Genomic DNA, 27974 nt, shown 5'->3' on the forward strand with positions numbered 1-27974 from the left:
TTGATCTCACACTTGCTCAACTAGTGTGTAGGTACCATAGAAGGAATTAACCTTTTATTCTATTTGGATAAACTTTTTAAAAAGATAAAAAGTTAGATGTAACAAAAACACAGGACTTCTGCATATTTTAATTCCTTTATTTTAGTAAAAAATAAGGTAATTTCACTAAAATCACACGCTGGGATTTGATCACACACTCGCTCAACTAGTGTACCACCAGTGTGTACCCGCTTCAATTAGTGGAAAATATCGGATAAAATTCTATCGGTGTGTGATCCCTGCGGAGCAAGTAATTGACTAAATGCAATGATCGATGTTTATTGCATCCAAAAACATATATTCAAATAATTCAATGATGTCTCCTTAATGTTTCTTCTTAGAGCTAAGTCCAACTGTCCAATTATAATGTGAGTCTATACAAAGTAGAGAGAGAGATGCCGTGATGTGGCCATAAGAGGTACACTAGTGAGGTTTTTTTTACTGCTAGAAAGTTTTTTCACATTAAACTTCATACTGAAAGTTCATATGACACTATTAGGGCTACACTATTAAGACATATGTGCAAGATCAAATGCATCTTTATAAGAGATACACTACTAAGTAATGTCGGGAATCCCTCGAGTACAGCATTTTGCACACAACACATCTACACTTCCGTGAAATAATGAAAAATCTTTAAAAATAAAAAATAAAGAAGAAATGATGAGAAATCTTTTACAGTTGTACCCCATTGACATAACGGCATCCCTTTTAGCTGTTATCGTTGACCGTTACCACTCAATTATAATGAAAGGGACAGTGGGCTTACCTAGTGGCTGCGATTGGAGACTTGTCTGAATATAATAGCCGGTGCAGAAGCTCTAGGGTGCATTATCATGATAAATTGATAATGGATCGTCTTCCTCACCTATTTGCAATTGCAGGAATTCTAGTTTTGGTATTGTTATATCGATGGATGGCGAGATTACAGAATCACAAAATGAAGGGCCTCATGTCACCAGAACCCTCTGGCGCCCTGCCAATCATTGGTCACCTCCATCAACTAGCTAGGTGGCCGCGCCGAAACCCGCTTTGCCGAACCTTAGCGACGATGGCTGACAAGTATGGTCCAGTCTTTACAATATGGCTCGGCAAGAACCATACCCTGGTGATCAATAACTATGAAGCAGTCAAGGAGTGCTTCACGACAAACGACAGAGTTTTCGCTACTAGACCAATGTCTGCAGTCTGCACAGGGCAAGTATCTAGGTTACAATTATGCAGCATTCGCGTTCTCAACTTACGGAACATATTGCCATGACATTAGAAAGTTGGTCGTGATCGAGTTGCTCAGCAGTCGTAGGCTAGAGACTTTGAAACACGTACAAGTCTATGAGGATGATAGAAAAAATTTCTTAACGAAAGTTGTAAAATTCGTAGAAACGCGGCATATTTAAAATGATCAATGTAAATATTATTAGCAACCAAAGCAAAGGTCGAGTTTGGATTTAAAATTTCTGTAAGGACAATATTGTAATTTCTGAAAGGCATCCTAATCTTTTTAACATCTTCTCTCTCCTCCTTAGCCGCACCCGATCTTTTCTTTCTTTCCTTCTGCTTTCTTTCTTCTCTCTCCTCGATGCTCTTCCTCTCTAAAACCCAAAACGCCAACGGTCTTCTCCGCTGCGATGCGCCACCGTTCGACTGACCCAGACGGTTAGACCACCACTTAAATACTACTATTCTCGTCCTCTTCAAAACCCATGTTTTGAATGTGGGATTTAGTCATTTCTTCTTTGGATTGAAAATTGGAGCAGATCGAGCAATTGGCGATTTGCAGCACTGCCGCCGAGCTCCGGCGACACTGTTTCCTTGTCTTTTGGTAAGCTCGACTCCTTACTTTCATTTCCATTTCAATTTTTTCACCAATTTCCCAAATCAGAACCAAACTTGAACTTCCGTCTTTCTGCCATTATCTCCATCGTATCACCACCATTGACCTCGTCTTTCCGACGAGTTTTCCTTAATCCCAAATGAGCTTGGGACGAACATGGAGCTTCGTGCAGGAAGCAGAGAGCTCCGAGGAGCCTTGGAGGACAAGTAGTGGCCCAGATTGGGAGTGGAGGGATGCAGCACCGACGGGTTTCATTGCGGAGCCTCATTGAGGTAGGAATCGAACTCTAATCCCACTGATTTTGGTATTGTTGCAATTGTAATGATGTTTCGATTCGTTATGTACAATTGTATATTGATTTGGAGTGATTGTGGTTATAGATCTTGGCCGGAATTGGTGATCGGAAAAAGAAGGATAAAACCCTGGTTTTTACCAAGACAAACTTACCCCTTTATCATTTACTACCATGTGAAATTACGATTTTGACCCTACAGAGTTACTGTTTAAATTTTACCATTTTACTGTTACTGTTTCACCTGTTATGGTTTTATAGTTTACCTTCGACAAATTACCATATGGATTTAGAAAAGTACTTAAGAAATTCAACTTCTGATCGTCCAAAATGGATGCACAATTTAACAGGAGAGATCGTTAAACGCCAGGGGTTGAAGGACACTCCAAATCTCACGCGAAACCTATAAAATAAGAGAACTAGATGGAGGAGTAGAAAATATGGTAGTAACAATGAGTATATAAATTGGGGATTTTGAGATTTCGAACACAAAGTAAATTGATAAAACTATGAAAACAATATAACATTGATGATGAAGATGTTAGAGGATTGTAATTCACCACTAAACACAATCAAAATTCCAATGTCCAATTCCTAAGCTCCTTACTAAGTCGTGTGAAAGAGATCGACCAAGTTACAAAACCAACAAGCGGGTTAATTACCTTATATTACTCCCGTATATTATCATAACAAGCGCCATTGCTAGAACTTTTTGAAAACAAACCACATAGAGATCACAAGAGGCTCTTATATTTAGCAAGCCTCAAAGCATTAAGCACACATGGAAGGTTGTCGATCTAAGTGTACAAACTAGTACAACAAGCGTGTCTAGGTCACTAGTTGCATTCTTTTTCCTTGGAACTCACCTTGGTGAGAGGCTTCACTACTTTGGTTAACATCACAAAACAATTAGGTGAACTACTATTTAACCGAGCTCCAATTACGTACATATATCATATGTTGGCCACCACATAACACAAGTATATAAAAGATTCATTCATTCGGAACCAAGAAACAATCACATAACAAAGCTTAGAACAAAAGAAATTGTATCATGGAATTTAAATCATAGTCTAGGGCTTCATACTAGCCCCTAACAAAAAGTATTTAGTTACTCATGTTTGTAGAGAAAGCACACTAAAACATGGTGAAATTAAGAAACAAAACCAATAGACAAAGAGGAAGAATCGTTGTCGGTGATGAATGATGGTTACTATGGCTTACTCCTATGTTTCTCCTATTCTTGTGTTCTTAGCAGAATAATATCAAAACGGATGTGAAATCTGATCTCCTATGTTTTCTGAAGTAATTAGGGTTAAGAAACCCTAGCAATTCGTCCATAGGCTTTCTAGAGTGGTACGTGTCTTAAAAATAGAACTTTGATCCACAATAGGAAAATCGCACAAAACGACCTCTACTCACTAAATTGAGCATAACTTCTTTCCTAAAATTGATGTTACTGTGATTCCAATGGCTCTGGAAATTAGACTCATAGGGCTTTTCATTGATATATCACTCATAATTTTCTGTCATGTAGTTTGTCTGCTATGATTCGTCGAAGTTGACTATTCTGCTGAGACAGAATCCTAATTTCGGGTTTTATTGCTCATTTTGGCCCTTTAAACACATATTCCTTTTATTTTGCTCCAATATACCTAAAAGGGAGGTAAATAGACAGTATTAAGAGAATAATTGAACTAAATAAGAGAGGTAACATATTAAGAATGTTGCATTATAGGCTCCTATCAACTTCTCCCTTTGTGGCGAGTTTGGTAAACTCTTGAAATATGGCGACATAAATAGTAATTATTTATGAGTATTCACTAACCTAGATTCTCGCCCAGATTGAGGATCAAGAATTGGAGCACGTGGACTTTCGACATACCAAGATGACGTACATACATTTCTTCTCATGAGGATCTGTATACTGGGCGCTATTAGCTACACTGGAGAGTGAACTTTGTTTTAAATAAAATTGCATGTGGTACTATTTTTAGAAAATTTTCTTATATTCCTTTTTATGTTGTTTTGTTGATGCGATTGTGATATTCCTTGTCGTAGATAATGTGAGTATTATATGTTGATCTCGTTGTGGTTTCGTGTGATATTGGTCATTTAATTTGGTTGGGTATGGCTAGGAGTTGTTGATAGAGACTGTATGAGATAAGTTGAGATAAGTTGAGATACTAGAATAGAGGAGATGAACTAGTGGTCTCACAAGATTATGAAGCTAGGAGATAGGGGATAAATTAACAAATTTTATCTATTTATTTTCATACGGTATTTGAAGGTAGAAGATAGCGAATGAACTAACAGATTACTCGTGATATCACTTTTCCACCTCGGATGTGATATTGTATAGTTGAAAATACCACGACAGTCCAATACTCTTTCTGTTAACGTGACATGACGATATTGGGAGTATGAAAGTACATATTGTTGCTGGGGGAGCATATTGTATGGCTTATGACATTATTTTGACTAGCGGGTCTAGTCCATTTTCTAGAACCGGAAGAGATGGAATGTACCGGCAGTGTTTTATATGATGCTGAGTTGCTAGAAGAGATGAGATGTACTAGTGGATCTCAGTTACATATTCAGGAAGAGAGAGGATAAGCTGGAAATTTGTAAGAGTGTTGTTGTAGTCTAGTACTTGTTGTTAGTGTTGTGACGGGAATATGTGTGAAGTTAGTTTTACAGTGTTATTATTTGACCACTTCTGTTTTTGAGAATGTGGTTTGATGATGGATATTCTTTATCGGTGCTCATATTTGAATTTGATTTCCAAGAATGAGTTATGGAATTACATTTTGGAAGCACGTTTATTTTAATCCTATTAATCGCGTGCATGTTTTATTAGTACCAATTGGGAAAACATTAAATGTTTTCATTCTTACTTTATTTGTAAGTTTGAACTATTATTTTATGTTCACTGACTCTAACGTGGTTTTCTTTTAAATTACTTTCACTTGTGTCCTTTTATTTTCAATCGTCCTGTTTGCAGGAAAAGTTTATGGAGGTCAAGGATACCTACTCGAGGCATAGTCATCCTTGCATTTTCGTCAATTTAGTTGTGAGGTTTTAGTATTACTCTGATAATTTTGAGTTAGTGAGTTTAGTTTATGTGTTGGGAGAACGGAGACTCCAGGTATTGAAGTTGGATTTGTTAATATAGAAGTGTCGTTTTTGTGCAAGAATTGTTGGCTACTTTCAATGGAGATTATGTCAAAAATTTTAATATGCCTCATTGATAGTGATTTCTGTACGACTTATCATAGATATTAAATTATTATTTGGGCGGGTCGTGTCACCCTCTGGGTAAGAGGTGAACAGTGGCGCATGATTTGAATTTTTGGTATTTTCTGATTTTTCTCCTTTAAACCATTTATTTATACTATTTTTCCAAAATGCTCAAATTTCTTTTTAATTCGTAATTTCATATGAATTCCGATTTGGGCGTACCGCATGTCTACGAACTCGTGTTGACGAGCTCCACAACTTTTTCAAATGAAGTTTTTTTGAAAAACTTTCATTTGAAAATTCAACTTTTAAGATCCTTACACTTAGAACAACTCCCTATACGAGTAAAAGTTAAAAATATAACAATAAAAAAAAGATAAGTCCGGGTCGTAACATGTTTAATATATTTTTATGTCTCATTATGAGTACTGCCTCTATTTGTGTGTCTACCTATCAATGACTGTTGAGTAACAGTCTTGTGTGTTTTCTGATTAATATATTGCTATCATTAATAACGGTATTGTGTGTCTTGTGATGAATATATCTTTCGCTTTTCACATGTTAAAAAAAAATAGTATTGTATATGTATTTCTTGCTCTTAATAATCGAGAACTGCATAGTGGTTTTACATTAAACTAAGAAATATAAACTCCTTTACCATGTTGGTTTGGCCAAACAAATGCAATCAATGCGAAATGAATACAAGGTCAAAACCAAGGATTTCATAACAAATCCGGCAACCAAAAAAAGAAAAAACACCAACTCCAGCAATCCAAATGCATTGTCCTAAAAAAAAATCCACGTGTCTAATTCTCATTGGTCCTCACATTGCCAACAATGTAATTGCCACATCGTACGGGACCAATTGCACGCCCAATTGCCCTTCGAAACGCTCCTACTTTCTTTACTCTCCAAACGTAACACAAACCAAAAACAGAAGACAACACAGAGTTTTGGTTCTTGTTTGATCTCCCATTCCAATCTTGCTCTCTCTTCCTTTCACTTCTCTCTTCTGGGCATCGATCAGGTGCAGACCTTATAGGATGGGGAGGAAGAGGAACGCTTCAGTGAATGTTTTGTTTCAATGGGTGAGGAGCCAGTCAATGAAAGTCAAGATCTTACTTGGAGCTTTTCTTGCCTTGTGTGGTTTGGTGGCATTGAAGCTTTGGGTCAAGAATCATCAACATTTTTTCATTGCTTCTGAGACTATTCATTTTCTGGGGATCATCGTTCTCATATACAAGCTCACAATCCAAAAGACCTGCTCTGGTATATATCATTCTTGCATTTTTTAATTTTTGGGTTTTTTAGATCAATCTTATTACACTGATTATGGCATTTTTTGGATGGAAGAGGGTAGTACTATTTAATAGCATGATCGTAGGAATCTATACATATGTTCTGGTTCGGCTGGTGATTTTGTAATTGTGCATGAGTATGGATCCATTATCAAATTATCTATTATTTGTTAAGAAAAATACATGTTACTCCATGTAGCCATATTCATTTGCTATGAGATGGATAATCTAAAGACCAATTTTCGACTGATCTTGTCACAACATGCCGAAGCAGGCATATACTTTTGTAATGACGCATGGCCTAATTTTTTTTTTAAACAAAAAAAATGGATGTACACTGCGATAGAAAAGGGGTTTGTCTGCTGTGTAGCAGGATATAGTATACACACACACTTGTGTGTAGTGAAGGAAGGATTTGATAAAATGCACAGTTAGTGTGGGATGATGATTTGTGGATGAAAGTGTTGCTGCATGGTATGCAGCAGCGTATAGCAGAATTCTCCATAGAAAAGTGGATATAAGAAATTGATAAGCGTAACAGTAATATTCGATCAATAAATTTTGAAAAAGTTTAGTAATTCAGGCAAACAATTTGGTTATTGGCATATTCGAGCTAGCAGTTTTAAACTTCTACTCGTACGCATGGATGTATAGATATATAGTATTTTATGTTAATTAATGAGGTTAATATCAACTGCCAACTCAGGTCTTTCCCTAAAGACTCAAGAACTCACAGCTGGCTTTGTAGCAGTAAGATTGGTTTGCAATACCTTAATAAAGGTTGACGTACACGCTGTGATAGATTTGGCTACTCTCATTTCAACAGCTTGGCTCATTTATATGATACGATTCAAACTGAAGTCAACCTATATAAAGGAGCTAGACAACTTTCGCTTATATTTTGTGGTAAATATTTTTCGCCGACGCTGTTTGTTAGTGATAGAAGATGTCTAATATTGGTTTTACTTTTCTCTTGTTTTTTTTAATGGTATTCTCTGATCCCTTTAACTGAGTGATTTTCAAATTTTGTATGTTTGCTTTTGTTATGTAAAATTTTAGGTATGCATTTGAAAATCACGTTGCTTCATCAATAATACACATATGCTTGGTCATATATATGTGGAGACCATTTGAAAAAAATTAATCAATTGCAAATTCTAGCAAAAATCATGCACCTTCCTATTTCAGACAGCCTCCAGTATTGACCATAAAAACCTTGCCATGAATATGATTATTTTATTAGCCAAAGAATTGTTATGTTAGGACTCATTGGGATGTTAAAATATAGTTGAACAAGACTTCAGGAGACTTGACATAATTAATCATATATATATGTTCCACACTTTCAATATATATTTTGAAATGACTGTATACAATTAATGATTCATTTGGAATCCACTGTTATTTGAATCCTTTTTTGTTCTTCTTCCTTGTTTTACCTGCATGTTAACCAGATCACTAGATCTGAAAATACTTTTCCGAAACAGTCCTTTTACATATGTTAATACAAAGATTTCAAACTGCAAACAAAATTCAAAACGAATTCAAGCTTTATACCCCTATTATGAAAAACACACTAGATTATGGATATTCCTCGAGATATCGCTTCAAAAAATGTGCCAACCGTTGTTATACCCTCATACAAAATTACAAACACATATATAGCCTCAATTGATCAATTTGAATTGCAGGTAATACCTGCAGCTACCCTTGCCCTGGTTTTCAACCCATACACACTGCCGTCACTGAGCGGTCGCATTGCTTCAGTTCTTTGGGCATTTGGTTGGTACATAGAAGCTGTTTCAGTACTGCCACAACTTCGTTTGATGCAGAATGCAAAGGTAATTGAAAAAAAACAAACAAACTACTATCACAACTACTAAAGTACTAATTAAGTACTAACCCCAGTTATCTGTTATCATCTGATTATAACTCTTTTGCAGATGATTGAGCCATTTACCTCCCATTATGTTTTTGCATTGGGGATTTCAAGATTCTTTGCTTGTGCTCATTGGATCATTATGGTTAGTGATGACTGGCTAACTAATTAGAATGTATTGGAACGTACCAGGGTGCGTCAATTTAAAATGTATTGGAAGTTCAATACTAAAGGCAATACTCTGTGATTCCCATGCAGCTCTACGAAACTAAAGGCAGATATCTATTCTTGGTTGGGTACGGTTATCTCTGGATTGTGGCTGCTTTCCTTTGTGAAATGCTTCAAACATTCATCTTAGCCGACTTTTGTTACTATTACATAAAGAGGTAATTTCACTTATATTGTTTATACCGTTCATATGTACTAGCCTCATGACACACTCCGTGTGTTGTATTTAGTTTTTTTTATAACAGAAACCGTAAGAAAAACAAAATAAAACAAATACAGTATATTGAGTAGTTGTGTTTCTCCTTCTACTTTTTTTTTCACTTTTATATTTTTTAAATTACAATCATATCCTTCAAATTATATATAGTCAGATAGATTTTAAGGTTTAATAAACTCTGGGCAATTTGGGTAGTTAAAAAATTTAACCATCCAACATATCAACTCTCCTTCTTATTTTATTAATAAAAGATATATAATTGAAAAGACTTACCACATAAATCCAAGCCTTAATGCGACTCCAGTGAATTGGTTAACATTTTAAAGATTAGATTAATAATTATTTAGAACCACATTGCGGTCTCTGCATCCATCTGGCATTCCAGCTTCACACTGCACTTAACCATATATGCTAATTGATAGTACAATTGAGTTCTTCTCTGCCGAAACCCCTTTATCATTTGTTACATATAGAATTAAACCTCTATACATTAATAATTACGGAATTGACAAAATTTATTAATTAATCTATTAGTTTATCAATTAATTAATAACTCATTAATTTATCAAGATATAATAAATATTTTTTTCACTTTTTTGAAGAATTGTTTTTTACATTGTTCATGCAACTATCACTACATTGTTTTATTGTTTTTTGGACTACATTGTTTCTTTACTTTATTTTTTTTTCTTATGTATTAAATTGTTCAAAATAATATATTGTTTTATGATGATTATATTAATAAAATTCTTTGATGAAATCCTCATAAATGTAAAATTTATTATATAAATTATGTCATTATTAATTCATATATTCGATGGGTCCTATATGGGTCCTATATGAATTCTCAAATTTCTATTATCTTATAAATTTAGCGAATTATTAATTTAACTCGTTGACCCTGAGTTGAAACAAATAAAAATGATTATTTTAATAAAATTATTAATTAATCGAATATTCATTTAACGAAATTTTACTGTAATTATTTTGCAGTTATGTACAAGGTCAGCTCATAATGAAGATGCCCGTCTAGATTTTAAATACTAGTGGTGCTTGCTTGCTGTATTTGTTTTACATTTCTTTCATCACTATACAAGCATCTTGTAGCATGGAGCCATGGAGAAGCAAATGAGAAAAATTATGATGTACCTACAGACTACAGTACTTAGTATCTTTTATTTACGACGTTGGGTTTAGCAAGACATGGTTACTAGCTTGTACTTTAAGAATAATCATGTTCGGTGGGAAACCGTGTTCGTTTTTTTTTCTTTCTTATATTGTAACAGATCGAATTTAAGTGAACACAACTTGAACAGAAATTGCAATGTTGCAAAAATTTGCAAACTTAACAGTTACAATTTCGACAAACTAATGCAATTGTTCTAAGTTAACACTAGAATCCGCCCACATCATGTGGGTGTGAGAAAGTTTTTTTTAAAAGGGTGTTAATTAATAAAAGCACAAGATGGTCCTTACATACACGTCTGCTATCATCTATTCAAGATAGACAAGCACTCATAATGTCCTAAGAGCAAACCGTGGTACATAAGAAAAGCCACATATTCTAAATTCACTCATTAACAAACAAGACAATAGCACCATTTAGACGTGAAATTTCTAACACAAGAAAAATGAGAAAGACCCAAAATAGGCCAAAAGAAAAACGAAACAAAACAGAAAAACTAGAGTTCAAAACAACAAAATAAAAACAAAACGAAAAAGCCTCGAAACAAAACCTTAAGCTTTTCTCGTTGCCCTTAGAACTAGGGCATGGAGTCTTCACTAGCACCTGATAACTCAACTCTGAAGGTACTGATTTGTTCTTATCCACTTTAGCCTTCTTATTCTGACTACCAATGGGATGCCCAAGCTTAAGTGTGGTCGGACGCTTAACACATTCCATAGCAGATGGTGATGTTGGCCACACACGCTTCAGACTCGAGGGCACAACTATTCCTCCAAAGGACTCCAAAAGGCCAGTAAATGACTGGATTTCAGAAGGCTTAGTATTCAACCCAAAAAGAACCAGTGGCTCACTTAAAACTAGCCCATCAGCTTGTGTTGGCTTCCCATACCCAAAAGGTGGTCCAATCCAACCAGCAACCTCGGTCAAAACCCGCTTAACCCTAGCTTTTCCCGCCGAAAAATTCAGACGAAGCTCAAACCCTGACACGCCGCTTGCCGGTGCGATCTATCCCGTCTCCGTCAATAGAATCTCAGTCTAACACACATCTGGATCTCCCAACGGCTGCACTACCTCCTCTGATCCATTCTCCGACATTGAGTCCTTCTTCCTTTACTCGACTCTAGCCTTTTCGAGCCCCGCCGCCATCGATGACGAGTCCGGCTGCTCTTCACCCACAATGAATCCCCTATCACAGTCATGACCCCCATGACCGAACAAGCCGCACTCTTGGCAGATGCCATGACAACGCTCATACTAGAAGTTCAGCATCACCGAGATCTCCGACGAATAATCAAACCGATATGTTGCTACAATCCTCCATCGCAGGTCATGGGTCACTTGAACTCACTGAACAAGGTCCTTTCGCTGCAGCGCTGATGGGTCAGATTGAACAAAAGAACCTAACTTATTTCCAATAAACTTTAGGGTTTTTGGAGTCCTCATACCAATCTTCAAATCCTTGATTGCAATCCACAACTCCAGGTGATTCCAAGATACCGCCTCCAAAGGCCCTATACTATCGTACTTTGCAAGCACCAGCATAGAATTGCTGAAATACCATGGCCCTCCATCCAGGACATCATTCCTCACATTCTCTGTCTTGAACTGAAAGATGAATATTTCTTCTTTCTCCTCTCGTATCAGAAGCTTCTCCGTGAGGCCTCAAAGCCTGGACACCATAGTAGTGAGCACCGGAATTACCAAGGGTTTCTTCAAGGAAAGAAAACGACCCCACAAGTACGAGAAGGAGTCACGACCCACATCACAACCCTTCGATTTGAGTTACCATCTCTAAAGGCGTCGTTGTCATTACACACGATCAGATATGCCGCTAAAGAAACCCTAGCAGAGGATAGCCGCAGTTTATTTTAAGAACATTTAATTTGTATTGTTGATGTGTCAACCATTATGGGTGTGAGAAAGTGGATAGTTATATATGTGAAAAGTAGGTGGTTAAAATATGAAAACAAATCATATTTTTCAATTAATCTATTTATTTTTTTACCATAGCACCCCTATTAAAGTTCACAATTCGGTAAATGTTTTAGATGCCCGCATTATTGTAGTAGTGATTAAGTTTTTAACCATCTCACGTATTAATCTGGTTGGAGCCTGCCGGCTTTCAATGACTTATTCGTTCATGATCAGGGAACGAAGTTTGAGATTTGAGTTTGGTTGGTTGGTATGTCTGGCATTCATGGAGAAAATAGTGAACAAATAGAATGGTAATTACCTATGAAGCACGTACACGGTTTCTGGACAGCGTATTGCGTGTCCGACATGAACACATACACGGACACGCGAATTGACTTTGGACACGGCTCGGACACACTGTAATACGTAATGGACACGTGCGTGTCTCATTTGGACACACAAATAAGGAGGACACGCTGGGGTATTTTTGTCCTTACAAATATTTTAAACAAAAACCCCGATGTGGTGATGTCTCTCAGTCTCACCCGTAGTCATAGCCTTCAATCTTCAATCTAAAAATCAGAGACCTCCGATCTCACCACCTCTGTTTTCTCTCCACCGATCCGCCCTAAATCTTCATCGCGTCAGACCGCCCACTACTCCTCCCACTCGGCACTTCTCTTTCCCTTCTCCCAAGTCACCATTTTTATCTTAAATTTTCAATTTTTATGATTGAGTGATTTGGTTTGATTAGGATTACATGCTAGTTGAATTGAAGTTTTGTTTGATGATTTTGGGTTCACCATTTTAGATCACAAATTCAAGCTTTACTGTTTTAGTTTTCATGTTTGAATCTCTGTGTGTTGAACTCATCTTTTCATTATGATTTTGGGTTCACCATTTCAGGAATTCATCATTTGGGTTATGTACTTGCAAATATACAATCTCCCCAAGTTCATTCTTCAATCTCTGAGATCTATTCCTTTCTTCTCTTACCAATTTTACTCTTTTTCATTTAATGCCCTTTAATAATCTCCCATCTTATTTTTCTTCCACTACTCCATCCATCCCTATCATTTTCCCGACATCTTATCAATTTCAAATTTCAAATTTATCCCAACTTTTCACCATCATCAAGTTTCATTTCATCCGTCCTTTTTGTTACAGTTTCTTTTGATTTAGTGGCCTCATGTTGATTTTATGATGTCAACTTCTTGGAATTATATTAAATCTAATCTTATCTCGATTGTTACGGCGTGCTTCACTTTGAGTTTAGTAGTCTTTTCAATTAGTGAATAGTGAAAGGTTGATGATCATACTATATCCCTTCCATCGTTTACTTTGGTTCTCTGTGTTTGGATTATATACTTGTCATCCTTAGTCTTATTTTTTGTTGCAAGTTTCTAGTTCCTACTTGCATCTAAGCGATTGCTTTACGACATGGACTGGTTATTAACCTTGCATAGTATAAGTAACATGTAGGCTGAGTCATAAACCAGCAATAGCCTTGGTCATATGTATGTGTTTCACCAGTTAGAGAAATGATGAAATGATATCTCAGTCAACAATTTGATATCAAGGATTAGTCGCATAAGTGCGTTTTTATTGTTATTTGGATTTTTTTCTTCTGGACCGGGATGGGATGCAATTCATTTAATACCAACAGTGTTAACTCTTTTATATCTTGTTGCTTTCCAGGTTTCATGGGTTAACCTCTCCAAAAATTTATTACTTGCATTGGTGTGGTTTATGGGGATCTCAGTACTTCTCCTCTCTATGTGGTTTATGGGGATCTCAGCACATTTTTAGGCAAATTGCAGAACCATAACAATGTGGAGGTGATATTTGGTGCATTTTCCTTGATTTTCTGGACCCTTACACTCATACCCTTGCTCAAGTATGTCTTTATCATGTTGAGTGCAGACGATAATGGTGAAGGTGTGGTGAGATTTGAAGTTTAAAAATATCTATGTCTGGACTCTTGGGCTTTTTTTATTGAGTCTCATTTTGGTCATGTGTTTTTTAATTGGTGTCACGAGGAACATTTGCTATATACTCGTTACTTTTCCGCCATGCAAAGTTTAGTTTACTTCATAACCAACAAGCAGCTGATGAGGAACTCTCATCTTACAAATATGGTCCGTCGTCACAGGTAGCTTTTTCCCCTTTTAAGAGATTTTTGGAAAAGCATAAAAGGTTACGAACAACCCTACTTGTTGTGGTATTGTTAGGTGCTTCCATGGTCATAGGAGATGGCATGCTCACTCCAGCAATTTCAGGTATAGTACTTGTTTGCTACTGCTAGTATCATTTCCACTAATTCTTTTTGTGGTTTTGTTTAGTAATCTGGATTAATTTTACCTCCTTGCTGCTAATTTGTTCTAAATCCAAGTAATGTTAATCCTTGGAACCTCGGGATGATAAATTACTAGCATCAGAGAATTTTTTTTCATTATTTCATAATCATATGGTTAAGGAGTTAAATCAGTGGACTCTTCTTTTTCTTTGCCACTTGCAGTTTTGTCATATGTATCAGTAAAAGGTTTGGCTAAAATGAAGTAGTTAGGTTGGTTATTTGCAGATAATGTCTTCTAGACATTTGTAATAGACATCCTGAAGAACAATTGAGAACTTGAATAATAGATAAATAATTTTTCTACAATTACTTATCGTTTTTTGAAGTTACAGATCTGCATTGAAAAAATGACAGATATTAAGTTAGCTTGAATCTGTGATTTTTATGCAGTAAAAGTTTTGGCGTGTATATATATTTAAAATAATATTTAATTAACATGTCCAAAACGTGTCAGTGTCCAATAAAAATTTCATTTGACGTGTCCGTGTATCAAATTGTGTCTAATACGGACACGAGTATCCATATCCGTGCTTCTTAATTAATTACTAATTAATTAGTTGCACACACTTACTGTTAGTTCCCGACACCAACGTCACATAACATTAATAAGCAATACGTTGCATATGGAGTTTATCCACTACAGCAGTCCATATTTAACATGTCAGGGATTCTTGATACAAATAATGGAAGCAGTATCAGCGCGCTAGCTACTGTAGAGTTTAAGCGTGCACCAAGAGAGAACGCAAGTATAGTAACATAACCCGACTCACCTCTTGGTGATGTCGATAACCTTGATGAAACTGTTGCCGCGCTCGGTGCGCTGTATATGGACAAAGCTAAAGAATCCCAATCTCAGTTACACCCTAGATCGAGACAAACGTACCTCAACCCACGATAAATGAGCTCTCGATCTGCAGCACCACTGCTCCACTATCAAGTATCATCACGGATGCTTTGAGAGTTATGTTGTAGAGTTTCAGCATCACGTGCATAGTGAAGGATAAGCGAACAAGCTTCAGGCCTTGTACAAAGATAGTGCAGCATTTTCCCACCAATTGACGCAATGGTCCTCATGCTTTTGCTATATATAGCCTATAGCGATTTCTCCTACCCGCATTATCTTCTTCTCTTCGTTTTAGATAATTCGGGACTAGTTTAGCTTTGACGTACGTTGATGCACCTTTTCTTTCACTTGAAGTGGATGGTGATAAGTGAATCGTGGCTACCTGCCCAAAGATGAAACCGTATTTTATATGAACAGCGAGGTAGCTAGCCCAAATTTCTGCGATATGAAACCGTATTTTATATGAACAGCGAGGTAGCTAGCCCAAATTTCTGCGATGTTATTTGGCGATCGGCATCTTCTTGCACTCGAACCAGAATACCAGATGGATCTACACTGATTCAGTTCTTGTTAGATCGACCATTGTATGTATGTACTGATGAAATTGTTTCTAATAATTAAGAAAAATCCACTGATTCAACTTGAACAAGGCAATCATAATAAAAATTCCAAAAACTCTGATCATGAGGACCCTCACAGTGACATGACCTTAATCAGTGATGAAAATGTTGATTAATCCACTCATATGTGCGTGCATCATCATCATTGACAAACCCTGATTAAGAATCACAACAAGTGTCACCCATGCATCGAAATATCGTAACGATGACTGCTTGCATCGGTCACAACCCTTTCAAACTTGGTCCATGCGCCACAGAACCCTATCTCCTACCTTCGCATACAGCGCCCTCCCAAAACACGTCCACGTGCCCCCCTTCCACCTGCTAGAGGTTAAACCAATACCTCATCCCTTCTTATCCCACCACGTGTCCCTGACCACCTTCCACAAGAGACGTCGACACGTTAAAGCAACTCCCTCTGTAAACGCTGCAGGTCAGCCAGCTCACCACGTTTCAGCCTACCAATTCCCATTCCTTCCCGGGAAAACAAACCCCAACCCCAACTCGCCGCGTCACACGTGTCTCGAGCGCAAAGCAGCTACGTATCTCCCGTCCCTGGGGATTCGTATACCTGAAAATGACGGTACAGTTTCGCGGGTGAAACAGCGAAATCTCGTTCCCACGAGTCCGTACCCCTTTGCCTGTCTGCATATCAAACACGTGTCCAACACTAAAGCTCCTCCATGCACGCGTGCCACGTGGCGCACTCTGAGCCTACGACCGTGAGCCGCGGTGTACTGAAAAAGAGTTTGTTTCCCGCTAAATCAACGAACTAACAGGGTTTTAAGCCGCGATTAATTAGGACTGATGGCTAATCTCTTAGCTAATTATATGCCGGAACATCCTACGTGTCAGTTACCGCCATTCCCCCCTCTCTTTTACGGACACGTGTCACAAGCCCCACCCTCTGTTTGTTGTTTTTCCCTACAAAAGAATCTGATACCAAAACCCTAATGTATTTTGAAACGAACAAGCGACTCTGAAGAAGGAGACGACTTGGAGCTTCACATATCACAAGTCTCCTTTGTTTTGCGACATAGCCATTTGAATTGCTGAGCTTTTTTGAGACAATGGTGGAGGTTTCTGATCGAGGGGTGAAGGGAGAAGAGATTGAGCTGGATTTAGGCTTGAAAATCGGAGGCGGGAGTTTCAGAAGATCGGAGAAGCTTAAACTCAACGGAGGAGAAAAGGGACCCCAGATGGTGACGGTTTTGAGATGCAACAGCAGCACAGTGTCGCCGGCGACGTTATCGGAGCCGGAAAGCGTGGTTGTGCATCCGTTTCTGAAGAGAGAGATTCAGGCTCTGCGGAGGCAAGAGGCGAAGAGGAAGAGAGAGGAGAAGAAAACGCGAGCGCAGATCGGAGAACCGCCGGCGAAAAAGAATGGTGTGCGCGATAACGGCGTTAACGTTATGAATGTGAATTTGGATATGAGTAACGGCGGCCAAGGGGGGCACCACGATTACCCAATTCGACCGGTGCAGTATCCTTACGCGCCTGTTCAGTTCGTTCCTTACTCCGACGGGTTTGCTTTTCCTTGTGTGGTGCCGTGTTGGGGGCCCAACGGCGGCGGCGGTTTCAGGCCTTTTCAGGCGGATACGGGGAATAACCGGTGCAACGTGGAGCAGAATGGCAAAACGGCATCGTTGAATAACGGATCTCCGATTTGTAGCAACTCTACCGTTTCAGAACATTGCAGCGCAGCTTCTCATGAAGGTAATGAACATATCTAATTCTTTAATAGCCATCAAATTTGCTATTTTGTTTAATCTTTGTATCTGATTCGTTTATATAACCAAGTTTGGACTGTTATGTTAAATCTTCAAACTTGAGGTTCTGATTTTAGGTTCGGTTTATTGAAAAATTTAGGTGGGAGCAGTGATACAAGAAGCCATTCAAACCGTTTGAATGGTACAATCGGGGAAAAGAACAAAGCCCAGTCTGATCACACAGCTACGTCTCAATCATTCGAGTTTAATTCCCGAAGTAATGAAAATTCGGTTGTTCAACCCAAAGAAGAACCCGCACCGGAAATTGCAGAACCGGGTCCGATAGCGAAACCCATCTCATCCAATGAGGAATGTCCTCCTACTCCAGTGAAACAAGACAAGATGGATCCTTCAAAACCCCAAAGGGACAATACCAAAAGCTCCGAGAAGACTCCCTCGATGCCACAAATGCCGTACGTGTCGACCACTGGAAATGGACCTAATGGGAAAACAGTTAATGGGTTCTTGTACAGTTTCTCCGAGTCGGAGATCAGCATCGTGTGCGTCTGTCATGGAAGCACATTCTCGCCGGCGGAGTTTGTGCAGCATGCCGGCGGTATCGAGGTTTCACAGCCTCTGAGACACATTACAGTAATCCCATCTTCATTTGGAGGATGACAGGTGTGAGTTTTTTGTTTTCATTTGTGTGCTTGGCCCATTGGTGTTTCCTTGGTTATTTTATTCCCGGCAAAATCTAATGGGGACAGAAAGAAGAAAATTTTTCTCTCCTTTTGGTTTCGGCATTTGTCTTTCTAAATACTCGGATAAATTTCTCCTGATGTATGGTCTTGGATAATTTAGTATTTTTTTTCTATTATCTCTAAATTACTTTTTAGTTACCTCCAAAAATTGATGTATCTCATATACCATCAATTTCTCATACATAAAAATAAATAAGTAATTTAAAAATAAATTGAGATTGCATACATAAAAATAAATAAGTAATTTAAAAATAAATTGAGATTGCACAAAGACAATTTATTTTCTTTGTAGAAAGTAATTAGGATGTAATAAATATATTTTTAAGATTTTTATTTTGCATATATACATAATAGATGCTAATTGAATAAATTTTTTAAATAAAAACATTTAGATTGCATAAAGGTAATATAATTTTTTTTTTGCGGAAAGTAACAAGGATGTAATAAATATATTTTGAAATTTTTTATTTTCAATACATATACGTAGTAAATGTTAAGCGGAGGAGATCATCAATTTTTAGAGATAATTTAGTGATATAGGAAAAAATGAAATAAAGTGTGGATTTAAAGAATTTAAGACTAAATGATAAAAATAACCCTAAAAATATAAACAAAACTTATAAAGGTACTAAAATGGCTTACAAATGAAAACTTTGTTAAAAATGTAATATGCATCAAATATGGACAAACATCATCTTTATTCATTGATAAGAGTTGCATTTATATAGGTATTACATTTAGTATCTCATAGATTTATGAATTATATATCATTCATTATTTAGACTAACTTATAATAATTAGAACAAGATACATCAGAAGATTACAGAAAGTAATTCTCCTACAACATTCCACTTTCTATCATGCTGCAATATTGTTGCCTCGATAAAAACTTTGCCAAGTAAAACGAAAAACTCTTGGTTAAAATAAAAAACTTGGTCAAAGGGAAAAAAAGTACAAAATACCAACTATAGTTGAAGATAACATGTGGTATAGACTCCTCCTAAAGTCTACAAAACAACTCCCCCTGATCTGTAACTTAATCTCGGAGTTTAGATAAATAGCGTATACGAACGTTCTTCACATTCTTCAAAAGTAACAATGGGTCAATGATTTGAATATCAAGTCTCACCAAACATGTACACTTATCCGTACCAAGATCAAAAGAAAAAGAACTGCATAACAACTCAAAACAAGACTTTCCAATGTGATATGATTTTCACGCACTTAAACATTCATAACTTCTTCGATACAATATGTATGGATGAACTGTAAAATATTCTGGAAAGTAGACATCCGTGGCTTTCCAGTGATATATAGTTCACAACCTAGTTAGTTCTAGGCTGATCACAAAGCTCTGTCGAAGTTTACTTAGATGTAGTTTCCAAATAGATCCGTCATATTTTACTAAAACATCTATTACTCACTCAATATAATAGATATACTCAAATGATTGATGTCCCTGGAAAGTAGACACATAGAGTTGTCCAATGGTACCAAATTTATCATTTTGCAACAAAGTGAGCTGCCCTATAGGTCTTGTGGAAGTTGACCTACGAATTTGGGTAGATTTTGGCATCGTTTCATTAAAGTGTTTTTTGTGTTGGGATATAGGATTCAATGTCATAACGTGATGTGATCAAGCATTAACATATGTGTGGGCGCATTCAGTGATTATTTTGGTCTTATGAGTTTAAACCGAATGAGATGTCGACTAAAGTATATTACAACAAGTACATGCATACACATATCGTACTTAAATATTAGGAGTTTCATCTCTTAAGGCTTATCATCGCTCAAACGAGCTTCTTCTAACTTCGACTGATTCATGAAATACTTGTAGGCATTGGTTTAACGTCCTTACTATCATTAACCAACCGATGAATAACATCATCAATAACGGTTATCACTTTTGAGACCTAGTATCTAAATATCATTTCATTCTAAGTACATCTGCATGCAATATTGCATATCCCAAACGGTTATGGGTAAATTACTTACGCGTAACGAGGGCCTTAGCTATAAGTTTTAACTACTTAATTCTCGTTACTGCTCATCCATTCATGCAGAATGAACATGGGGTTACGGGGATGTCCAATCCCATCTATGCAATAAAAAATCTTCGAAGTGAATTCTCCTGTATTGTTAGGGTGGTGAGCCTTGAGTTTTGAACAAGAAGCTTCGGAAAGCAGCACTTAGCTCTTAGTTCATCAAGAGTCCATCACCGTTCATTTTAATATCCCTACCGTAATCAAGTTAACGCGCTCTGTGGTTTGGAGCCACTTGAATTAGGTTAAAACCAATTCATTCAGGGTCTTTATCTACATCTATTAACTTAGTTCTAACAGAGATGATATGTGACCACAAGTTGCAAATTCAGTTGTTTTGGAAACCACCTAACTGATAAGGTATTATATTTGATTTCAGGGCGTTTTGCTAAAGAGTTTGTGCCATAAGGTGAGTCTGAACTCTTTTCTTTTTCACTATGCCTAACAAAGGTATAACCGATACGATTTACATGTGCGGTGTTGGGATTACCTGACCAATGACCTATCTCTTTGTTAAAACTGAATCCTATAGCTTTCCAGGAGGCTATGGCGGCGACATGGGTTGATCATCACCATTAATTCATGTCAGATAACACTTTCTATGTAGGCCAATCTACAATATTGGAATTTTGCTTCAACAGAGTATGTATGGTTCGACATCAAACTCATTCAACATCGTCATTCTTCGAGATCTCTCATTTGGATTAGTATTGACATTGAGGCGTCCCCTAATGATAACCATTATCCATGAAAACAGACGATTGAGTATCATTGATCATAGATCAAGTTGTGTCATAACTCGCATTCAACAAGTATTATCGAAACAAGTGGTCTCTCTACACTTATATGAGAGTCACGTCCTAGTGACACCATCTACCACATTTGTGGAGTCACCACGTCACCAACAAAGAGTGACTACATGTCAATATGTCGAACATTAATTCTTACAGGCATAATTGCATTATTTATCTCTACTCTCATCACTTTCATTTGTAGGACTATTAGGAACATGATGAGCCACAGTGGGACAAACCACGACAAAACCAAGTTGTTGAACTTGAACAAACTTGTTATTCTCACCCCCTAACGATAGGGAGACTGACTCATCAAAGGTGACTAAACGAGATCGCATGTTAAGGTCTTTATATAAGCGGATATAGGTGGAAGTTAATGTCTTATTGAAAGACAAAATTCAACACCAATTAACCCATCATTATGCACTTGTGGAGACGCAATTTGGCACATAAAATATGTGGACGATAAACCGTCACTAGTACAAATTCCTAAATAGATAACGGTCTCGCCCCGTTGTATGAAAAATTAATTTTCCGTTGTCTATGTGAGTGTTGTGTTTTTACATGTCACTCCACAACGAGTTTTATCTAATGTTAAGCATGAACAATTACAACGGATTTTACTTATAAATTGTTGTAGTTAGACATAGCACATACCGTTATGAGAAACACCACCGTTGTGTTTGTACTTAAACAATAACGGTTTTTACTTGTTAATCGATGTGGTAATATATCATATGCATTACTTGCAATCTTAGAGAAATTTCATACGGAACGGTTCCAACCAAAATACTATTGGTTTTATGGACTTTAGACATCGGTGTTTAGTTCAAAAATGTTGGGAACAACATTATACAACAATTTCTCATAAGAAACGTTGGCTTTTGAGAAGCTATTACATCATTTTTTTAACTGATAACGTTGTCGGTAACAATTTAAATAGTAAATTATAATGATGTCTAGAATAAATCCGTTGTCTACTATTTAGAGAGAACCAATTTATTCAACTAGGATCTACTACAACATTAATTCCAGAAATTAAATTCAAATTGAATATATATATATATATATATATAAATACATATATATATATTTATCAACCACATACTTCAAAGAATCACTTCACAGTTGAAATTTTCTGGTAAACATCACAATTGTCAGAAAAACTTATAATATTCTAGCTAGCCGTCATAAAAGTATCTAGCTCCCTAGTAAATGAAAATGTAATTAACTATTGCAACAAATGAAATAAGTTTCAGTAGGCATGTCAAGCATAGAGATCGATATGCATTTGGAAAGTCTATAGATACTTGTCGCTTACAAACTCTGCTCACTCATCGCGGACTTTATCAATTTCTTCTTGAACATATGTGGTTTCCACATTTTCTTCCCACTAAGAAAAAACAAGAAAAATAAACTTCTATAAATATTAAAGCCTAAATTGTAGTAGCCATCAATCTGCTAAATCAAGAATGTATACTCATGTTCATTTGTGAATGAAAAGACCAGTTCAGTTGTATTCCTACAAATTTTGCATAAGACTTAGCTACCATTGATAAGAGACCATTGCATATGAATCAAATACTCAATGATCAATCTAATACAAATTTCAAAATAACATTCATCAAGCATGAATAGTCAATTCATGCCAATTTAAGCTACTACATAACCATGCCAACAAAAATCTGACAACCACATATTGTGTGTGTATATACCTTTGCAAGTTTAGCTTGCATATCACCAAAGATCAAGTCTCTCATAAAGCGCATCACATAATAGCCACATTCTTTGTTAGTAGGTTGTTTTAGAGCACCCTACAACATGTGCAACAATAATCTATTAATATCCCAAAATCAACCTATATAATTATCAATTAATAAGAAGGTTGATGCATATTACAAATTAGATATACTTTCATAATTTTCCAGTCTGGAGTTTTACGTCCTTGCCTATTTTTTTGTCAGTTGAATACACTAATGACACTTCAAAAGAAAATGACAAATATGAACTACACATAATCTTCAATAAACTAACAGAAATACCAAGGGACAAATCAAAAAACTGTATCTCAAAATTTCAATGTCAAACAAGAAATAACTTACTCATTCACAACATGTTTCCATTCATTATCAATTATGCTATGATAAAATGAATAAGCAAAATAGATTGTCTCCTTGACTAGATTGACAATTGTTAAGTTCCAATGATCACTACATAACAAAAGTTTTGTGGTAATGAATTTCATATCTAACTAGTGATTAGTACTGTGAATAAATAAATCAGACTTCTCTTTTTCTTACCCGGAGTTGTAAGGTATAAAGAACATCTTATAATTTTGTGCTCGTTTGAATCGGTCTGATAACTTACGAGATCTTACACAACTTGTCCCGCACCATGGATCAGACATTACAGCAGGATCCACAAAAGTAATAGTGCCCATCATTTCTAGCGCTTCAACCACATCGTATAAGTACCTATGATATTTCAAATTCAGAAAGAATGATCTCCATAAACATACTACAGAATAAAAGATGAAGGGAAAAACATGTAACTTGATTTTCTATACTACACTCTTATATGTATATTGTGATTGTACAGATTACCTCATGTAAATTAGGCAAAAAGGCCGATTTGCACCCCAAACTTGGTCATAATTGTCAATTTGCATTCTAAACTTGCATTTGAGTCAATTTACCTCCTAAAGTTGATAAAAATTTCCGATTTGCACCATATCCGTTAAATTTAATGTTTTCCATCCAATTTTAAGTCACATGTCATGCATTTGAGGGACAATATTGTCATTATATATTTATTGATATTTAATAATGAAATAAATTAATAAAATTACTTAAGATAAACACTTGTTACAATGTTTTTTTTCTGAAACATGTTATTAATTTATATATTTATTATTTTACGTGATATGGTATGTTAAAAAATATTAGAAAAATATAAATAAATTTATTGAAAATTAAAAATAAATATGTGTTCTGAGAGAATTACTATTCTACAATTGTGTGTGTTTTAGACTTATTAGGTTTCATGTTAGAGATAGATTCGCATCTCTGTAATAGATTAGGACTCTGAATCTTACAAGATTGTGGTTATATAATGCCTATATATATGTCTCATTTTCAATAATTAAACGGTTACGTTTTGTTCCATTACGTCGTTATTATTCTCGTTTTGTCCCTCCTCCAATAATTTGTACATATAAATATATATATATATATACACAATACACTATATTTGAATGGGTGGGTATGTTGAATATAAAATTCGAAGTAGGGTTAAATATGTAGAAAAAAGATGTAAATAAATAATTTGATTAAAAAATAATCCTCCTTTTAAAGAATATTTTTATTTATTTTTAAGAAAAATATAAATTGAAAATAACAACATTACCCCTCATGTGCATGACATGTGACGCAAAATATGATAGAAACAGTTAAATTTAACGGATGGGGTGCAAATCGGCAATTTTTACCAAGTTTAGGAGGTAAATTGACTCAAATACAAGTTCGGGGTGCAAATTGACAATTTTAGCCAAATTTAGAGTGTATTTTAGCAATTTTGCATGTAAATTACTATGCAAGTGGCTGATAAAATCTCCATGCCTCCAAGTTGTAAAGTGTCTTCATGTAAGATGTGAGTGGGTCGAGGAGAACCAAATACTTCCTCTTCCATATCAAACATAATATAGTTCCCCTTCATCTTCATCATATGTTGTGCATAACGGCATAAAACGTTTAATGATTTTGGCATTTCGGTAAAGTCCAGCTCATGGGCCTCAACAACTTTTCCAACCGCAGTCTTATGTTTTCCAAGATTCTACATATAGTCACTCCAAAATATATATATTAGGATTTTTTTCATTAAACAAAAAAATGATGAAATGTATATTTTTGACAAAACATAAAACCGATTGTTTTTAATCACCTCTGCAGCTGCCATTATGACTAGATGTTTAGGCCAAGCCATCACATAACCTACAGCTTGGCCTACAGTAAATATGTCATCACCTTTAATAGGAAAAGGTAAAAACGCTTCAGCATCTATAGCAATATCAATCACAACCCGCTCATTGCATTTTTCTAAAGGAACACCATGAATGGTTGGGTTAATTTCTAGAATAGTATCACGCTCTACTATATTATCAACCAAGTCGACATCTAACTTGCATGGTTTTCCCTTCAAGAGAAAACAAACATCATATTAGTAAATGTCAGGTTATACCAAATCTTGATACCTACTGAGTTTTAACTATTTGGAGTAGTCAACATATACTTTTGAGTTTTGGCTTTCTTCTCCATTGTCATCCTCATGAACACCAAAAAATTGCTCATCATGATCTTCTATGTTGTTCCCCTTTGCAGATGAACATCCACCCCTCTCAGATGCAATCCCAAAATTTTGGGGATCATGCTGAACTTGGGGAAGGGTAGAACCATTTGGTTGGGAGTTTGGCTTTAAGCTTGCCTCCAATTCTACAAACATGTCAGCCCAAAATTTGTTTAGGTCTACCATAACTTTCTCTCTTTCCCCTCTCTCCTCATCAAGCATCTTTTGGACACTCTGTCTAACAACCTCATTAACATTCCCTCTTCAGCATCTAGGTTGGTTGAAATAAACAGTTGGGGTTACGTAACCTCTTACTCCTCTAACTCTGCCGCCATGTTCAGATGTTTCCAATGCCATAGTCAACACATCATTACTACCTTCTACTTCCAACATCCCATCACTAACTTGTTTCTTTAATTCATCCTAAACAACAAAAACCAATCAGTAGCACAAAAGCACATTTCCAAATCTAACATGTTAGTGAGAAATGAAGGAACACAGATTATAGCAACTCAAGGGTAAATCTAACATGTTTATCATCCAGTTCAATACTATTTTTATTTATTTTTCTCACAACCTGGTAAGTTTACTATTTGAGGATATAATACAATCCTATATCACCTAGCCCATTAATTTGAAGTTCATATAAAAATATAGTGACTGAAATTGTACATATACTACTATTATATCTGGAAATCTGCAAAGTAAAAGTAGTATGTGCTTAACTTACAATTTTGTCTCCCAATTGTTTTGTCTTTTCATTAGGGATGTTTCCAGATCTATCCTCACGCGCTTTCTTCCACAATGTAGCACGATCAATATCCTTAGGATCCATTGTTTCTAACTTAAAAAGAAAAGAGGATAGTTCAATAACTGTAGTTTCCAATGAAAATAATTTTGAAAATCTCAATTTGCTAAACTATATTAAGTACCAACCAATTCTTTGCAAAAAAAAAAATACTGACCAATTTATCTTCCAAACCAGCATATCATAATCGTGACATACAATGAGGATACTCGCACAATGCCCGTCTCTCACTTTGCTCATTATGTCGAATCTACAAGACATACATTAAATACGCAACTAATGTTCATCATTATTTATATAGATCTATATCTACATTGACATTGTAGAAACAATTAACTTACCTCCCAATCCTCTGATACCTTAGAAGATACAAATGTTTTCCAGTCTGCCAACTCAATGAAGTTGTACTCCTCAGGGGGTGAGGATAATAGTAACCTGTCTTCTTTGAAGGGAAGAATAAATTGACTCGTCAATCTAGACTTGAATTTCCTCCACTTACATGATGCAGATGATAACACCATTTTTTTGTTCTCTGGACCAAGCATAAATGCCAACTTCATTACAATGCATCAGAGGTGAGTATGCGAAAAAATAAATATGTTTAATTGCATTAAAAAATATATCTCAAACAAAAGCACATTGTCAAACCTCAACTGATTCCCAAAACTTATTTTTTGACTCAGGATCCACTTTCTTCCATGACGGAATAGTAATTGGAATCTTGGTGCGTGCTAACACCCCTATATAAGATTGCATCTCTTTTGCAGCCTTTCCATGAGGTTGTCCTTTGTCATTGAACTCCACAGTCTTCCTAACGCCCAATAATTTTTGCCTCATAATTCGATGCATTGTGTTGAGGTCACGCTTACCCTTCTTTTCAGTGACTGAGCTCTCACTTGTACCATTTCTCATTGAGTCATTAGCAAAAACATGTTCATTTCCATGAGTAGAAACATGTGCCTTAGGAGAAGTAGCAGGTGTCCTTTTAGATTTAGTCGCAGCCAGCTTCCGCTTTAGGTTGGAAAAGACAACTTTCTTCTTAAGTTGAGTTGCAAATGATCTTTGCTTTGATGAACCCATACTTAGAAAATTTCTAGTTAGACAGTCAAATCTGCCAGAACCTTCAAGTTAGATAATTTTAAAAAACAAACTATAACAAACCAGGTAGCTACAGCAAAGTACGTAAGATAAAATTTAAATCAAGTAGCTACAACAAAGTAGTAAGAAAAGTAGTAATAAATTAAGTGCAAGAATAAATAACAAGTCATTGACACATTAGATTATAAAGTGGCTATATCAAAGAAAGAAAAAGTACAAGAACAAATGACAAGTTATAATGGTTTATAATTAATAGTTAAAGAAAAGTATCAAAAAATTATATAAAACAAATGACAAGCCAAAAACCATAACCTTTATGTACTATTGCAACATAATAAGGATAAAGTACATAACAAGTAACATGTTATAAACATAATTGATGTTCAAGATTCATCAACCCATGGATCATCACAGTCGGTTCTCATGAAGTTTGTACTAATATCGTCGACTAAGTCTTCCAAATTTTCATTA

At 36.0% G+C, this 27974-nt stretch overlaps 2 protein-coding genes, 1 long non-coding RNA gene and 1 pseudogene across 3 annotated transcripts; all 4 read left to right on the forward strand.

Annotated features, from left to right (window-relative positions):
• Nucleotides 1–1587: 1587 nt before the first annotated feature.
• On the forward strand, nucleotides 1588–2364 carry LOC126782759 (uncharacterized). The gene is made up of 2 exons (XR_007670803.1): nucleotides 1588–2145; nucleotides 2254–2364. It is a non-coding gene; the product is annotated as an uncharacterized LOC126782759 (long non-coding RNA).
• Nucleotides 2365–6439: 4075 nt separating this feature from the next.
• On the forward strand, nucleotides 6440–10182 carry LOC126782753 (uncharacterized). The gene is made up of 6 exons (XM_050508064.1): nucleotides 6440–6674; nucleotides 7410–7609; nucleotides 8395–8544; nucleotides 8647–8727; nucleotides 8841–8968; nucleotides 10021–10182. The coding sequence occupies exons 1-6, from the start codon at nucleotides 6449–6451 to the stop codon at nucleotides 10058–10060; spliced, it is 825 nt and encodes a 274-aa protein (XP_050364021.1). The 5' UTR covers nucleotides 6440–6448; the 3' UTR covers nucleotides 10061–10182.
• Nucleotides 10183–10797: 615 nt separating this feature from the next.
• LOC126784070 (potassium transporter 4-like) lies at nucleotides 10798–14689 on the forward strand (annotated as a pseudogene).
• A 2255-nt stretch (nucleotides 14690–16944) lies between these two features.
• LOC126782747 (uncharacterized) lies at nucleotides 16945–18518 on the forward strand. Its single transcript, XM_050508058.1, has 2 exons — nucleotides 16945–17663; nucleotides 17817–18518. Exons 1-2 carry the CDS (start codon nucleotides 17018–17020, stop codon nucleotides 18332–18334), a joined length of 1164 nt encoding a protein of 387 aa, XP_050364015.1. The 5' UTR covers nucleotides 16945–17017; the 3' UTR covers nucleotides 18335–18518.
• The last annotated feature ends 9456 nt before the right edge of the window (nucleotides 18519–27974 follow it).

The sequence above is a fragment of the Argentina anserina genome, chromosome 2, assembly GCF_933775445.1.
Source record: "Argentina anserina chromosome 2, drPotAnse1.1, whole genome shotgun sequence".
Classification (NCBI taxonomy): Eukaryota; Viridiplantae; Streptophyta; class Magnoliopsida; order Rosales; family Rosaceae; genus Argentina; species Argentina anserina.